We start from the raw sequence: 17713 nt of genomic DNA, 5'->3' as shown, positions 1-17713 counted from the left end.
AAATAAAAACAGGTAATCAAAACTTTTGGACGAAAAAAAAAATGGGCTAACTTTACTGTTTTAGTTTTTTTTTTTTTTTTTTTTAAGTCATTAGTGTATTTTTTTCCCAAAAAATTGCATTTGAAAGACCTCTGTGCAAATGCCATGTGACACAAAATATTGCAACAACCGCTATTTTATTCCCTAGGATCTCTGCTAAAAAAAAAAAAAATATATATATATATATATATATATATATATATATATATATATATATATATATATATATATATATATATATATATATATATATATATATATATATATATATATATATAATATATATATATAATTTTTGGGGGTTTCAAGTGATTTTCTGGCAGAAAATACAGGATTTTTTACTTGTAAGCAACAAGTGTCAGAAAAGATTTATTATTTAAATGGTTAAACCGAGAACTCTACACACAGAGCTTAGTTAATTCAGAAGTGTAAACATTGTATCTCTTTGCTCTTTTCTTGCAGACTGCCCAGAGAGGAGGAAAGTCGCTTCACTGAAGAATCAGGCAACTTGCATTGACTTCTATTACAGAAGTCATTTGCAAGTCGCGCTGTAGTTATAATCTGGCTTTTTATCAGCACAATCGGCCGATGCTGATTAATTAAAAAACGGCACATGTCGGTCGACCTCTACTCAATAAGTTTAAATTCTGACAGCAGGTTGATGACATGCCATGTATCCTTAATGTATGAAGGTATATTAAGCAATAGGGGCTGCAAAAAGAAGTCAATATACTTGCCTGGATGTAATGAGTCAATACCACTGACCATTGGATGACCTGGGGGGGGGGGGGGGGGGCAAGTAAGACTCTTATGGATTTTAGGCAGGTAATATATAATGCCTTAGGCACCAAGAACACTTTCTCTTTCTAATTTAACATTTTTTGATCAAAACCCTTATCAACAATTTTTTTCCAGAATACCCTTATATTTCTCAGGATTAGAGGTAGAGGGGTTTTGATTAAAATATTTTAACCACTACAGATCCGCGCTATTGCCAAATGACGGCATTAGCGCGGACCTAGATTTCCAGGACTACGTCTATTGACGTCGTCCTGGTTACGAGCGGCCTGCGCGCCCCCTGAGGGGCGCGCGCGGCGCGCTCTGTGATCGGCGAGTCCGTGAGACTCGCCTGATCACCGATCCGTGTAAGGGGTCGATCCCGACCCCTTATCACGTGATCAGCTGTCAGCCAATGACAGCTGATCATGTGATAGAACGGAGCCGGTAATCGGCTATTATTCCTCCTCGCGCTGACAGCGCGAGGAGAGAAAAAAAAAGCCGATCACCGGCGGCCGTGATCGGGACATCAGTCCCGATCACGGCCATCAATACAAGGTCCCACCTGCCAGTTGCCTGTGCCCACCTGCCTCCCGCAGTGCCATCCTGAAGTAAAATAAAAGAGAAAGTAAGTGCCCCCCGTCAGTGCCCCCTGTCAGTGCCCATAGTGCCCACAGTGCCACCCACAGTGCCACCCACAGTGCCACCCACAGTGCCACCCACAGTGCCACCCCACAGTGCCACCCACAGTGCCACCCAATCTGCCTCAAAGGTGCTGCACCCCAGTGCCGCCCATCAGTGCCCAGCAGTGCCGCCCATCAGTGCCCAGCAGTGCCGCCCATCAGTGCCCAGCAGTGCCACCTATCAGAGCCACCTATCAGTGCCACCTATCAGTGCCCATCAGTCCCATCTATCTGTGGTACCTATCAGTGCCCATCCGTGCCACCCATCCGTGCCACTTATCCGTGCCACCCATCCGTGCCATCTTATCTGTGCCCATCTTTGCCCATCAGTGCCGCCTTATCTGTGCCCATCGGTGCCGCCTTATCTGTGCCTATTAGTGCCGCCTTAACTATGCCTATCAGTGCCCACCAGTGCAGCCCATCAGTGCCCACCAATGCAGCCCATCAGTGCCCACCAATGCAGCCCATCAGTGCCCACCAATGCAGCCATCAGTGCCGCCTAATCAGCGCACTTCAATGAAGGAGAAAAATGACCCGTTTGCAAAATTTTATAACAAACTATTAAAACATGATTTTTTTTTTTTTTTTTTTTGCATCTTTTTTTGTTTGTTTAGCAAAAAATAAAACTCCGAGCTGTAACTAAATACCACCAAAAGAAAGCTCTATTTGTGGGAAAAAAATGATAGAAATTTCATTTGGGTACAGTGTTGTATGCCCGCGCAATTGTCACTCAAAGTGCATCAGCGCTGAAAGCTGAAAATTGGTCTGGGACTGAGGGGGGTTTAAGTGCCCAGTAAGCAAGTGGTTAAACAAGAATAATTAATAATATATTTTTTATTTGTTACATTACATTTAATTTTTTTTACCCTTTATTATTATTATTATTACATTTTTTTTTTTTTTTCAAACTTATTTTTTTATTAGTAATAATTGGCACAGACAGGTAAAATAAAATAGACAGTATACATCTTTGTGTAGTACAAACAAGACATTATAAACAGTAGCAAGTCTTACAGCAGTAATTTCCCTGTGCTTCATTTATACAGAAAGTGTGTACTGGTTTTGCTTTTATTCTCCCCCACCCCCCAAGTAACAATAAACAACCCCGCAAATAACAGATGCACGCATAAGTAAGACAGCCAGGTGGCCATGAGGTCAAAACATCAAACCATTCCTCCGAGGTCACAATAATCCCATGGCAACGTTCTCATATCACGGCAGGTCATGATTCAGCAGATCCACACGTTTCTATCTTATCCACCCAGTCTCCCCATATTTTGAGAAATTTTCCTGGCCTACCCCTTGTCTCGTATGTTATTTTATATATTGGTATGTCCTGATTAATCAAAGCTTTCCATCTGTTCAAGGAGACCAATGTGGTTTGCGTCCAATGCAATAGGACATTCTTCCTAGCATAATATAGTAGAAAACGCAAGAATTGTTTCCGACAGTTACTAATGTCTACCTCCTCAAAAACCGAGAGGAGACACCATTTAGGACTACATATATTGGGGAGGTCAAAAGTAATCGCCACAAAGTGGGTCACCTGAGACCAAAATGGTCTTATCTGTTCACATTCCCATAACATATGTAACAGGTTACCCTCTTCTTTACCACACTTATGACACATTGGGGTAGGTATTTTCCGCATACGGAAAAGGCGTAGAGGGGTATAGTATATCCTATGAAATATACGTATCTGAATCATTTTATCTCTGGCGGAAATAGCAGTGCTAAAATAAGTATCCAGAAGTTCCTCCCAATTATCGTCTGACAGCCCAGGTATATCCCTCGTCCATTGTTGTTTCAGAATTTGTAATCTAGTAATTTTAGGTTCATTCAGTATTTTGTAATAAGTGGAAACATGTTCCGGTTGGGCAAGCGCCCCTTCCAAAGTAGAGTTCTGAAAGACAACATCCCGGAGTCCTAATTGGGACTCGGATGCATGCTTCAATTGTAAATACCTAAACCTCCAGGACTCAGGTATACCTAGCTCCTGTCGTAACGTTGGAAATGTTTTAAATCCCCCCTCCTCGTACAATTGGTGGACATATTTTAAACCCTTTTCAGCCCAACTGCCAGCGGCAGGGAGATTTCTAAAGTGTGGAAAGAAAGGATTATTCCATATGGGCTGATTAGGTGAAATCGTAGGGTGGGCTTCAGGCACCAGCGTCTGACATACTTTAAAGATTTTGAGAGAGACTTTAATCATATCTGTACCCCTCTTCTCAGAAACTGCTCCCCTAAAGATCACATTCGACAGCGCTTCATAGGAGGAGAGCAATGCTGCCTCCGCCGCCGCAGTAGCAGCATTATTCAATTGCGGAAATAGCCACCAATGTACATATACCAATTGTGAGGCGTAGTAGTACAGTCTCAGATTTGGTATTGCCAGTCCCCCTTTATGTACAGGTAATTGTAGAGTAGTCAGTGCAATCCGTGGGTTTTTAGGAGACCATAAAAATGTAGACACCAGAGAGTCAATCTCTTGAAAAATCGTCCTGGGCACATATACCGGGCAGTTTGCCAGGACGTATAATAATTTGGGGAAAAACACCATTTTAAATAAATTAGCTCTCCCCATCAATGTAAGGGGCAAGTCAACCCAGTTGTTAAGTTTAACCTTAAGGGAAGCTATACAAGGAAGAAGATTATCTGGGATGTATGTTGAAATTGGTAGACTAACCACCACCCCCAAGTATTTAAACGATGTGGCAATCTGTAGAGGACAGTTCTGCGGTAAGTGAGCAGGGGAATCAGAGTCCAAGGGAAATGCAGTGGATTTAGTCCAATTAATCTTCAGCCCTGAATATGCGCCAAAAGCAGTAATCAACTGCAGCAGTTTGGGAATCGTACATTTGGGGTTTGACAAATAAAGCAGCATATCATCAGCATATAGTGATATACGCTCCTCCAATGGCCCAATCCACATGCCCTGTAGTTCCGTGGAACTCCTCAACAACCTCGCCAGAGGTTCCACTGCCAGAGCATACAGAAGGGGTGATAAAGGGCAACCTTGTCGGGTTCCCCTATGGATTTTAAAGGGTTTAGAAATAATACCATTAAGCCTAAGGCGGGCCATGGGTTGGTCATACATATTATTACATTTTTAATATACATTTATGATTTTCAATTATACATTTTCTTTAAAATTTTTGTTAATATCAATTTTACTAAATAAGAACTTTTGCACAAATTTTTTTGTATAAATTTCTTCTGTTATATTTCAATAATAGGGAAGAGAGGTTATGGTTATTTTAATGATTTCTCACTCCCCCCTTCCCTCTGCCCCCTTTCCCTTCCCTCTCCCCCTTTATACCAATTATGGTTACACTACCACTATTCGAAAGTAATGTTAGGTCTAATTATATGACATACGTATGGGGTTTTGATTAATACCCTCAGAGTTGTAGGATTTTTCACTTATCTAAAAAAAAAAAAATAATATATATATATATATATATATATATATATATATATATAAAAAATATTTGGGCTGACTAAGAGGACAATTGTGCAGTTTCACGTCCCGCTTGTACGGGTGTGTTTGTACTATTTGCCGGCCGGCTTTTTTATGAAACTATTTTACTTGTGCATTTTCTGCTTGTTAGCACAGATTTTAATATAATAAAATACCACCCGGTTTTACCGATGGCAACTCTCTCCTATTTTTTTCTACTTGTATAATGCTCACACCAAGGTCATTCTTGTGGCTGGCTGCTGACCGCTGGATATACTGCAAGTCTCCAGGAATGTTTGGCTTATCAGTCACGGGGGGGGGGGGGTGGTGCTGGGAGGATCAAAGGCCCTGGCTGGTTATTAGCCACAAGCTCAGACAGCTTGCAATCTATATACTTAAAGCGCCCCCCGCCTGGACCATACCAGGCCACACACCCTCAACATGGGGCGGTGTGGGTGCTTTGGGTCAGGGGGGCTCTGCGCCCCCCACTACAGACCCCCTTGTCCCCATGTTGATGTTCCCATCAACATCGGGACAATGTGCTTTGGAGTGGGGGGCACAGAGCCCTCACTGCCCCAAAGCACCCACACCCCCCCATGTTGAGGGCGTGTTGCCTGATATGCTCACTCGCCCCTCCTACCTGTCTTGCCAGGCTGCATGCTCGGATAAGTGTCTGGTATGGATTTTGGGGGGACCCCACACCTTTTTTCTCTTTGGCGTGAGGTTTCCCTTAAAAATCGACACCAGACCGAAAGGGGGACCATTATTTTCAATTTTGGCGTGGGATTCCCTTTTAAGATCCATACCAGACTCAAAGGGACCATTATGGATCTTGGGGAAAGGCACAGCATCTTTTTTTTTTTTTTTTTTGGAATGGGGTTTCCCTTCAAGATCCTCATAGCACAAGCCACACCACAAGTTGGGTCATGATGATCTGACTTGGATGGGACTTTCATTCAAATCAATGGGCTGAAAGTCAGATCAGTTAAGGGAACCATTGATTTTGACATGTCAAAAAAAAAAGGCTTGATACAGCCAGGGGCGAGCTGGGCTGGGGGGCAGGGATGCAATTGCCCCCTGGGCCGCTCTGATGTCTGTACAATTTGGCTGCTGTGTCGCTAGCATAGAACTGCACATGCGCAGTCTGGAGCTGGCCGAGTGTGGCAGTGGGTGGTGGTCACGGCCAGAGTCAGTACTGCAATCCAGTGATGAGCTCTGTCACAGACCTGACAGTCTGTATTACAGAGCTTAGCCCAGCCCCTCCCTACTCCACATGAATGTCTGTCAGGCTGGATCTGCTTTCTTTTTCCCCGCCCACACTCCTGGGGCAACCTGTGTGTTGTTGAAGAGGATGTGTGGGCGTGACAGTTAAAACTAAGCAGTTGGCTCTGCAGCCACAGCATTAAAAATAAAATAAAAATAAAATAAGCCTCCTGGGGCTATCCATTGCATGACCAAGTAAGTGAGCTTCTCCTCACCTCTTCTCCCTCCCTGCTCTGCACCCCAAATCTTTATCCCTCCCCCTTTCTGCAGCTAAAGAGTCCTATTTCTAGTGGAGTGCCTTGCCCTCCTGGGTGGTATGATGTGGGCTCACACTGGCATGCTGCAGTTTGGCTGCAGTACTGGTGTAGTGGCAATCTTCCTGCATGTTGCCCCTGGCCCCATAGACCTCTATTAGGTTGCACATTTTTACTGCATATTCTGAAAGTTCCCAAAAAGTCCTGCATGCTGCATCTTTGGTGAAATTCCAGAAAATACAGCAAAAACGCACAACCTAAAAAGTCTGAGGGACTGCAGCTAAGGAAAACCGAGAGTACACCCATACTGCAGCACACCAGTGATCAATGCTCAGGTCACTTTTTAGAGGCATTTGACAGGCAGTGAGGAGGTTATATCTAATTTCCTCCCTGCCTGTTTTAACCTCCTGAATGTCAGTCCCTCCAGGTAATGGCACAGTTCACTTTGAACTCCACCATTACTCTCTGTAAATATTAGAAGTGCTAATTGGAGCACGCCTTTCAGAAGACTTGAGGATAAACCCAGAGACTTGTGGACTTAGGCCACCATGCACAGATAGAAATTTCTGTTGAACTGGCAGAATTTCAATTTATGTATGAGCAGAGTGGTTGTACAGAATACAATAGATCAACTGACTTCAGTACAACCAGCGTGTTTTTTTTTGTTTTTTTTTTCGATCACTGCTGGCTGCTATAGCTGCCAACAGTGATCACTGTATTCTGATGGCTCAGAAACCTTCACCTAAGAACACACACCAACACACGGCTCTTATGAAAGCTTGGTAAATCAAATGCCAGGCTTCCCTAGCATTACACCTGTGCAGCTGCCACCAAGTCTGGGCACAAGCCAGCACAGGCTCCTGGAAAAACAGGCTCAACATTGCTTCCACAGAGAAACTGCAATGTGGAGTGATTTCTCTCTCTGTGCCTGCAATGTGGAGTGATTTCTCTCTCTGTGCGGGCAATGTGGGGCGATTTCTCTCTCTGTGCCTGCAATGTGGAGCAATTTCTCTCTTTGTGCAGGCAATGTGGAGCGATTTCTCTCTCTGTGCGTGCAATGTGGACTGATTTCTCTTTCTGTGCCTGCAATGTGGAGCGATTTCTCTCTGTGTGCAGGCAATGTGGAGCAATTTCTCTCTCTGTGCCTGCAATGTGGAGCGATTTCTATCTCTGTGCCTGCAATGTGGAGCTATTTCTCTCTCTGTGCGGGCAATGTGGAGCGATTTCTCTCTCTGTGCGGGCAATGTGGAGAGATTTCTGTTTCTGTGCCTGCAATGTGAAGCAATTTCTCTCTCTCTGCGGGCAATGTGGAGCAATTTCTCTCTCTGTGTGGGCAATGTGGAGCAATTTCTCTTTCTGTGCAGGCAATGTGGAGCGATTTCTGTGTGTGTGCAATGTGGAGCGATTTCTCTCTCTGTGTAGGAAATGTGGAACCTTATCTCTCTCTGTGTGGGCAATGTGGAGCGATTTCTCTCTGTGCGGGCAATGTGGAGCGATTTCTCTCTATGCGGACAATGCAAATCGATTTCTCTCTCTGTGCCTGCAATGTGAAGCGATTTCTCTCTCTGTGCCTGCAATGTGAAGCGATTTCTCTCTCTGTGCCTGCAATGTAGAGCAATTTCTCTCTCTGTGTGGGCAATGCAGAGCTAATTTGGTGGGTAAATGGGCCACTTGACTGGACTTGCCCCCCAGGCCTAAGACTGCCAGCCCTCCCCTGGACTCAGCTAAACGCTGTATCTTAACATGTACATGCGTTTACAAGCAGTTAAAAGCATTTGGCATTTGAAATGCCAGTAAACTACCGTCCGGACCGAGATTTATCTGCTTTAAAAAAAAATGGCAGTAAGCTCAACTGCCTCTACTATTAATGACTGATTACTAGGTGTACACATAAGATAACATAGAGGAGAGTTCAGGGGCTGCTGAAAAAAACAACCAACTGTTCCTAAACGAGGGTTTAGCAGCTCCAGTGTACATGAAACCTTAGATTTAACAAAACTATGGAATAGGGTGACCCACCTGAACAATCAATTCAAATTGTATGAAATCAGGTAGGCCCTTGCTCTACATAGCTGATGGGAGGTCTAAGGGAGATTTGGGTGGAAATAAAGCAAGAGGTCCAGGCAGATAAGCACGTCCTATTCTGTGATGCATAAAGCAGTGCATAATGGCATATGAAGCTTTCTACAATGTGACATGATCTGCAGGAAGTAATGGAATTAGGAGTCACTTTTTGAAAATGCCAAACAAAAATTCAAAGCTGCCAATGATAAGGTAAGTGAGAAATATGCAGATTGGCATGGAAGTTGATTGATTAGAAATGCATTTTGAGGAGGAACAGTTAGACCTCTTTTCAAACTGAGGCGCTTTAGAGTCGCTACAGTGCTAAAAAAATAAAATAAAAAATAGCGCCTGCATAGTGCCTGTAAAGAGCCTCTCCTGTCACTCCAATGTGAAAGCCCGAGGGCTTTCACACTGGAGCGGTGCACTGGCAGGATGCTAAAAAAGTCCTGCAAGCAGAATCTTTGGAGTGGTGAAGGAGTGGTGTATACACCGCTCCTGCCCATTGAACTGAATGGACGCCGCTGCCGAACCGCCGGCAAAGCACCACTGCAGCAGCGCTTTGCAGGTCATGTTAACACCCGCTAGCAGTTGAAAATCCCTGCACAAGCGGCAGTAAAGCTCGCTGACGCCCTAGTATGAAAGGGGTCTAATGAAAACCACTGTGTAGCAATAAAAATAGGAACAGTGCAATGAGGCAATATAGCTATCCTTATGTACACATATAATAGAAAACATACATAAAGGCAAGCTTTTGAAAACGGTGCACTTTTATGATTATTTAGATCAGTCTGATCTCTTTTACATGTATACCTAAAAATAAACTGAAGGTGCTATACATTACTATTCAAGTAATATTTGTCCATAAAAATAAAGTTGTTGCATTGTTTTTGTATATATTTAGAGAAAATGATGTCGCTGCTATTGATGTGAACATGGGCTGCCCCAAGGAGTATTCAACAAAGGTATGCTCTTTTTCAAATTAAATTTGTGTTAATGTGTACATCAAGTTGACCTTGTATTCAATCAGCAAAAGAAAATACGATAAACAAAAGGTATTTATTTGTCAGTGCAACTGTTGTCTGCTGGCGTACATTAGTAATACCGATTGAAGTCTGAAAACAAACTAGAATGGGTTAATGCAGTAAACCATGAAAACAACAATTGACATTATAATGGATGCACCAGATAAAAGAATTGCAAACTAAGTTCCTGTCCTTCAAAGGCAATTATGGCCATATTTATTTTTGTCGTACAGTACTTATTCTATGGATCACAGAAGTGAAGAAGCTTACTTTTGCACTCATGTAACCTATTTTCAGCCAACAGTGAGCTAAAGTCCGTCACTCAGCCGCCCTCTCTACAGCATGGCATTCCAGTGAGCACTGAAGGGGCAGAGCTGAGAGTCAGTGACTAACAGTCACTGATCTCTGCTCAGAGCAGAAGGGAAAACTGAGCGCTCAGTGGTGTTTGAGTGCTCAGTTCTCAGTGCAGAGCAGACGGGGCCAGACACAGTGTCAAATCGATGCTAAATCCACCTAGGTGAGTATATATTTTTCCCAACTACATACTTCTCTTTTAACCACTTCAGCCCCAGAAGATTTGGCTGCTCAATGACCCGGGCATTTTTTGCAATACGGCACTGCCTCGCTTTAATTGACAATTGCGCGATGCTGTACCCAAACAAAACATCCTTTCTTTATTGTATATCATGGGACACGGAGCCTTAAGTAATAACTTAATGGGTTATAGGCCACCTTCAGGTGATGGACACTGACACACCCTAAACAAGAAGTTGCCTCCCTATATAACCCCTCATTCTACTATGAGTAACTCAGTTTTTTCGCCAATGACTAAGGTGCACTGGCATGAGATTGTTAGGAAAGATGGTGGCTTCATTCAAAGCAGTTCCCTATGCCCACTTCCATTCGAGACTGTTGCAAAACAGTATTCTATCTGCTTATAACAAAACAATCCAAGCTTTAGATTTGCCAATGCGGCTGACCCAAATGGTGTCCCAAAGGCTCAATTGGTGGTTACTAACCCAGAATCTGCTAAAAGGAAGATCCTTCAGACCAGCTATCTGGAAAGTGGTAACGACAGACACCAGTCTTTCAGGCTGGGGAGCAGTACTAGAGAAGACAACCATCCAGGGACTGTGGTCAAGCCGTAAGATTTTTGCCCATCAATATCCTAGAGATTCGGGCAGTGCACCTGGCTCTGAAGGCCTGGACTTCCAGGTTACGGGATTGTCCTGTCAGGATTCAATCCGACAACGCCACAGCTTTGGCCTATATCAATCACCAAGAGTCTTGTATACAGACAGAGGTGAACCATATTCTAACTTGGGCAGAAAAGAATATTCCGTGCCTATCGGCAGTCTTCATTCCAGGAATAGAGAATTGGCAGGCAAACTAATTGAGTTGCCTGCAGTTATTCCCAGTACATTTTTCGTGCTGTTTGTCAAAGATGGGGGGCTCCGGACATAGACCTTCTAGCATCAAGATTCAACATGAAGTTAGTCAACTTTGTGTCCAGGACAAGGGATCCATTTGCATGCGGAACAGATGCATTGGTGACCCCGTGGGATCAGTTCTCACTGATCTATGCATTTCCCCCTATTCAATTTCTGCCTGGACTTGTTTGCAGGATCAAGCTGGAAAGAAAGCCAGTAATTGTGGTAGCACCAGCATGGCCCAGAAGGTCATGATATGCAGAAATCGTGAAGATGGCAGTGGAGGATCCATGGTCCCTTCCACTATGGCCAGACCTGCTTTCACCTGCTTCCTTCCTTAGGAACGCTACATTTAACGGCTGGGCTTTAGAAACCCACATTCTTAGGAAACATGAGCTTTCCAGATCAGTTATCTCTACTTTAATGAAAGGAAGCCAGCTTCCAGAACTATATATTATAGAGCCTGGAGGGCTTATGTTTCCTGGTGTGAATCCAGGAGTTGGCACCCTCTGAGATATATCACAGGCAGAATTCTTGCCTTTCTACAAGTACGGGTAGAGATGAAGTACTATTAAAAGCCAAGTCTCAGCTTTATCGGTCTTATTTCAAAGACCGCTTGCTATACATTCTTTAGTCTGGGGTTTTATACAAGGGGTGATGCAAATTAATCCGCCAGTTAGATCAGCTTTGAACCCTTGGGACTTGAACTTAGTTTTGTCAGTGTTACAAAAACAGCTATTTAAACCGATACAACATATTCACTTCTGACAAGGAAGCTGGTGTTCTTGGTTGCTATATCCTTAGCAAGGAGGGTTTCGGAATTGGCTGTTCTTTCTTGTAAAGAGCCATACTTTATTATTCATGAGGACAGAGGGGTGTTTAATTGCCAAAAGTGGTCTCAGGTTTTCACCTGAACCAAGATATTGTCCTACCATTGTTTTTTCCAAAACCATGTTCCAGGGAAGAAAAGTCACTACATTGTCTTGATGTGGTGAGAGCAGAGAAAGTCTATTTAAAGACAACTGCTCAGATTTGGAAGACTGATGTCTTATTTATTCTGCCAGAGGGTCCTAAGAAAGGACAGGCAGCGTCAAAATCCAATGTCGCTAAGTGGATTAGACAAGTTATAATTCAGATTTATGATTTAAGGGAAAGATTCCCCCTTTTCAAGTCAAAGCGCACTCTACAAGATTGGTTAGTGCTTCTTCAGCAGTGCATCACCAGGCCTCCATGGCCAGATCTGCAAGGCCGCAACTTGGTCTGAAGTCCTTACATTCACCAGATTTTATCAAGTGGATGTAAAAAAGGGCACAAGGATATTGCCTTTGGGTGCAGTGTGCTGCAGGCAGCAGTATAGGTCCTCAAGTCTGTCTCTCTTCCCTCAAATAGAATTGCTATGGGACGTCCCATTAAGTTATTAAGGCTCTGTGTCTGATGTACAATAAAGAAAATAGGATTTTTATTACAGCTTACCTGTAAACTCCTTTTCCTGGAGTACATCATGGGACACAGAGGTCCCACCCCTCCTTTCTGGTGTATATGTATACGTATATTGCTTTGCTCTAAAAACTGAGTTACTCCTGGCAGGAGGAGGGGCTATATAAAGTGGCAACTTCCTGTTTAGGGTGTGCCAGTGTCCATCACCTGAAGGTGGCCTATAACCCATTAAGTTATTACTTAAGGCTATGCGTCCCATGATGCACTCCAAGAAAAGGATTTTACAGGTAAGCTGTAATAAAAATCCTATTTTTTATCCAACAAATAAAACTTTCTTTTGGTGGTATTGGATCGCCTCCGGTTTTTTTTTTTTGCACTATAAACAAAGTAAGAGCAGAAATTTAGAAAAAAAAAAAACTACTATCTTTTGCTTTTTGCTATAATAAATATCCCAAATTAAAAAAAAAATCTATAAAAAAAAGAAAATGTTTTCCTCAGTTTAGGCCGATATATATTCTTCTACATATTTTTTGAAAAAAAAATGCAATAAGTGTATATTGATTGGTTTGGGCAAAAGTTATAGCGTCTACGAAATAGGGGATTGATTTATGGCTTTTTTATTTTTATTATATTCACCGACTGACACAGCTCCTCTCTTAGCCATTGGGTTGTTACGCCACCTTTAGGAGAAGACTAGGCATAACATGTTATGAAAAACACAGAACTTTGAGTTCCGCCCAAGGGGCGTTCCATTAGGTAACAACCTCCCAGTCTGCTTCCTGCAGCCTCAGTTTTATTTTACCTAGTGAAGGAGAAGGACCTAGGAACCCTGCGGGCCCATTGTTCCGTGGATTTTTCTGCAGAAGCTTTACTTTTTGCGCACAATTAAAGATCCTGTGATGTGCTATCAACAGCCGGCTGGGTGACAGGCTGGATTTACTTATCCTTGTAGTCTCCTCAGCCTGGCCAGCGAGCGTGTGCAGACCTGAGCTACGTGCTGGTTTGGCCACAACTTACCTCAGCTCCAGAGGTGGTTGGTGAGCTTTAATGCTCCGGGACACACATATGACCGGGCTACTGATGTGTGTTCTTCTCTCCTTGGGGGTCTCTGGGAGGCTGTGTCTATGATTGCTGCAGCGCTCTTCAGCGCTGGACTCAACATGCCTCTCATCAAAAAGCTTGAAGTGTCTTTTTTCCAAAATGGGGTAATTTGGGGGGGGGGGGGGGTTGTGGTATCTTGACATTTCAGGGTCTCCAAAACCGTGATAGGTAGTGAGGAAGTGAAATCACCATTTTACGCCCTTAGAAAGCCTGAAGGCGGTGATTGATTTTTGGGGTCCTGTACATGGCTAGGCTCCCAAAAAGTCTCACACGTCTGGTATCCCCGTACTCAGGAGAAGCAGTATAATGTATTTTGGGGTGTCATTCCACATATGCTCATGACATGTTTGAGCAATATATGATTTAGTGACAACTTTGTGCAAAAAAAAAAAGTTTGTCATTTTCCCGAAACTTATGTCAAAGTATAAAATATTCCATGGACTCAACATGACTATCAGCAAATAGCTTGGGGTGTCTACTTTCCAAAAAGGGGTAATTTCTGAGGTTTTTAAACTGTCCTGGCATTTTATGCACAACATTAGAAGCTTATGTCACAAATCACCCACTCTTCTAACCACTTTAAGCCCTTGTACACACGGTCGGAGAATCCGTCGGAATGTGTCCTATCGGACCGTGTTGTGGGATAATCCGACTGTGTGTGGTATGCATCGGACTGATTCCATCGGAATATCCGTCGGACCAAGTTTTCCAACTTGCTGGAAATATTTTCCGACAAACTGGTCCGATCGGACATACTCCGATTATGTGTAGAGAATTCCGATCGGACAAAGTGCCACACATGCTCAGATCAAATTCCTACATCAAAGCTATTGGCTACTAGCCTGAACGTAGTCCCATCGTAACAAAATTACGTCATCACGTTTTGAAAGATCAGATTTTCCGACAACTTTGTCCGACCGTGTGTATGCAACAGTTTCGGACACAATCAGTCGGACAAAATCCGACGGATTTGGTTGTTGAAATGTCCGACCGTGTGTACAAGGGCTAAGACAAAACCCTTTCTGACACTTTTTGTTCACGTGAACATTTTTTTTGTTAGAAAATTACTTTGAATCCCCAACTTTTTTTTCGCACAGTATTTGCACAGCGATTTTGCAAACACAATTTTTTTGGGGGAAAAAACACTTTTTTAACCCCTGGAAGCCGAGTACGCACATCTGCGTATGCTCGGCGGCAAGGGGTTACATTTTTTTACAGGTTGCCTGTTTAGAGTTAGACCCCTTTCACACTGAGGCGCTTTGCAGGCACTATAATGCTAAAAATAGTGCCTGCAAAGCGCCCTGAAAGAGCGTCTCAATTCCGCTCAATACACTCCGAGGGCTTTCAAACTGGATCGGTGCGGGCATAGAGTTGAGTAGGGGCCATCTTGCCCTCACTTGACTTGCTGCCCATCACTACAATGGATCAGATTGTTTCTGCTGCTGATGATCTCTCTGGTAAGTGGAGAAAATGACCGGGAACAGGTAGGGGGGGTGGCACCTCCCCTGATGCCCATAAAAGTGATCCTGTGGCGAATACACGACTGGGACCACTTTTATGTGAAAGCAGATGCTGCTTGGTGGAGTTTTTTTAATGTCCTGCAAGTGCATCGCCTCAGGCTGCTTTCACACTGAAGCTTTACTGTAGTTTTGAATATAAAGGGGTGGGTCCTGCGCAAATCGTGCCACTCAAATAAAATACACAAATTCAAAATAATATAAATATGTGCATACATACAATGCCGTGAAAAAAAATATAGTCCAAAAAACAGCACGCATAAAAATATATAAAAAATATATAAAAAAATGGAAAAAAGGTTTAATGATAGAACAATAATAAAATGTCCGCTACTCAAGGCTCCCAGAACTCTCACCTTTAAACGAAGTGAATAAGCAAATCAAACAAACTCCAGGATTCTCTTATTTCATTCATAAATAATAAATAATAGCCATCAGGAAATCCAAAGGAGGGATGCAATGATACAATTCCGCCACTAGAGGGCCAGTCCCAGCTTCCAGAACAGGTGAAATGGATCTTCACTTCTATTTCACAGTGTATGGCTCAAAATATGAGAGAGGAGGGGGAGAGAGAGAAACAGGAGACTTCCATAGTGTAGTAGTTTAAAAAACGGCAGGTAGATTTATTAAAAAGCAGTAAAGACTCTCACATTTTAATTGCAAAAACAAGCACAATCAGGAAGAGGGTATAATGACAACTAAGAAGTCACATGACGTAACGCGTAGGGATTGGCCAGAGGACGAACCGGAAGTAGAGTAAGGCGGGAGGAAGTTGTCATTATACCCTCTTCCTGATTGTGCTTGTTTTTGCAATTAAAATGTGAGAGTCTTTACTGCTTTTTAATAAATCTACCTGCCGTTTTTTAAACTACTACACTATGGAAGTCTCCTGTTTCTCTCTCTCCCCCTCCTCTCTCTTATTTTGAGCCATACACTGTGAAATAGAAGTGAAGATCCATTTCACCTGTTCTGGAAGCTGGGACTGGCCCTCTAGTGGCGGAATTGTATCATTGCATCCCTCCTTTGGATTTCCTGATGGCTATTATTTATTATTTATGAATGAAATAAGAGAATCCTGGAGTTTGTTTGATTTGCTTATTCACTTCGTTTAAAGGTGAGAGTTCTGGGAGCCTTGAGTAGCGGACATTTTATTATTGTTCTATCATTAAACCTTTTTTCCATTTTTTTATATATTTTTTATATATTTTTATGCGTGCTGTTTTTTGGACTATATTTTTTTTCACGGCATTGTATGTATGCACATATTTATATTATTTTGAATTTGTGTATTTTATTTGAGTGGCACGATTTGCGCAGGACCCACCCCTTTATATTCATTATTTGATAGTTTGTGCTCACTATTTTGTCCTGCTGCATTTTTTAGTTAGCATTTGCACTTTATATCACTCAGGCTCTTTTTCACAGCATCTGTGTTTCATTATATCTGATTTTGGATTTTGTTCCACTTTAGTCACTTATTACCACTTAGCGGCGCGAAGGCTGACCACTTTTATTTTACTGTAGTTTTGGTGTCGCTATTCGGCCACCAGCTGGGCAGTTTTAACCCCTGCTAGGGGTTACATACTCATAAAATATGGCAGCCATGGTTAAAATGGGCTAGTCCCCAAAACATTGCACGAGTTCTTTGTTCCTAGATAACTTAAATTAAAAAATTACTTATCCCGCTCTAATATTTTAATCTTTGTTTTGTATCTATTAAATGACAGGTTACTATTACTGTCCCGAACACAGTTTAGCACCCATAGGGGTGTTCGGGAATATATTTAGGTTCATCATCTTTGAATTACTTAAATTGGCAATATATAAATATATGGAGATAATATTTATATTACTTTTGTGTATTGTCTCCACAATGGATGTATTAATAACCTCCCGATCGTTATCTTTATTATCCCGATTATACTTGAGATAATATATTATATTTTTTATTATTTTTGGATACTATTATCTATGTATCTAAATACTGTAACTGATCTGTTATTTAGTCATAATTTCTGTCATTTGTCTTGATAAAAATTTAAACTTTAATAAAAACTATTGATTAAAAAAAAAAAAAAACAGGTACCCACTCCCCCCCAGAAAAAAAAGTGCAAACAAGCTGAGCTTCCCCTTTTGGGTGGAGTTCAGTTTTAATTAAATATTTCTGAAATGAAAAAGGCTTAACTTATTGCAAGTTCTCTTAGCTAAAAACAACCAAATTCTTATACACGATTCAAATTCAAGTAGCACTGTACTTCTCAAACAAGAGAAATGCATTTCTGCTACTTCGGGCACTGCAGTGGAAAGTTATGGAAAATATGATTTTAGCTTCGAAAATATGGAAATATGGAAAATATGATTTTAGCTTTAGTATTTTTGCTTAAAGCCCAACTCCAGGAAAATAAAAATATAAAATCTACCCTTACAGTGATCCTACCTTAGTCTAGGGGAGGAGGATTAAGGTATAAATACTTACCTTTACCGCTGTCTCCAGCAGGCTTCCTTCAGTGATACAACCAGTCCCCAACAGTTGCTTCTCCCAGCATACCGTACAGGGATATTGTTCTTGTATGGTACGCGATGATCTAGCCACAACATACCTATCCTACAATCTCCCTGGCATGATGAGTAATTAACCTTTTGCAGTAAGAGGTGGGGCCTTCTGA

At 42.3% G+C, this 17713-nt stretch overlaps 1 protein-coding gene across 8 annotated transcripts in view; it reads left to right on the top strand.

Annotated features, from left to right (window-relative positions):
• Positions 1 to 17713, top strand: part of DUS2 (dihydrouridine synthase 2) — a 1012599-nt gene that overhangs the window by 353892 nt on the left and 640994 nt on the right. For all 8 annotated transcript variants that reach the window (XM_077457206.1, XM_077457175.1, XM_077457217.1 and 5 more), the window contains one exon: positions 9442 to 9502. In XM_077457206.1, coding sequence (XP_077313332.1) covers positions 9442 to 9502 — 61 coding nt within the window. The remainder of the gene's footprint in view (positions 1 to 9441; positions 9503 to 17713) is intronic.

The sequence above is a fragment of the Lithobates pipiens genome, unplaced genomic scaffold, assembly GCF_037356315.1.
Source record: "Lithobates pipiens isolate NorthernLeopardFrog02 unplaced genomic scaffold, aLitPip1_a1.2 Scaffold_10, whole genome shotgun sequence".
NCBI classification, from domain to species: domain Eukaryota; kingdom Metazoa; phylum Chordata; class Amphibia; order Anura; family Ranidae; genus Lithobates; species Lithobates pipiens.
The sequence above is the reverse complement of the archived record's forward strand: the minus strand, read 5'-3'. Positions and strand labels throughout refer to the sequence as shown.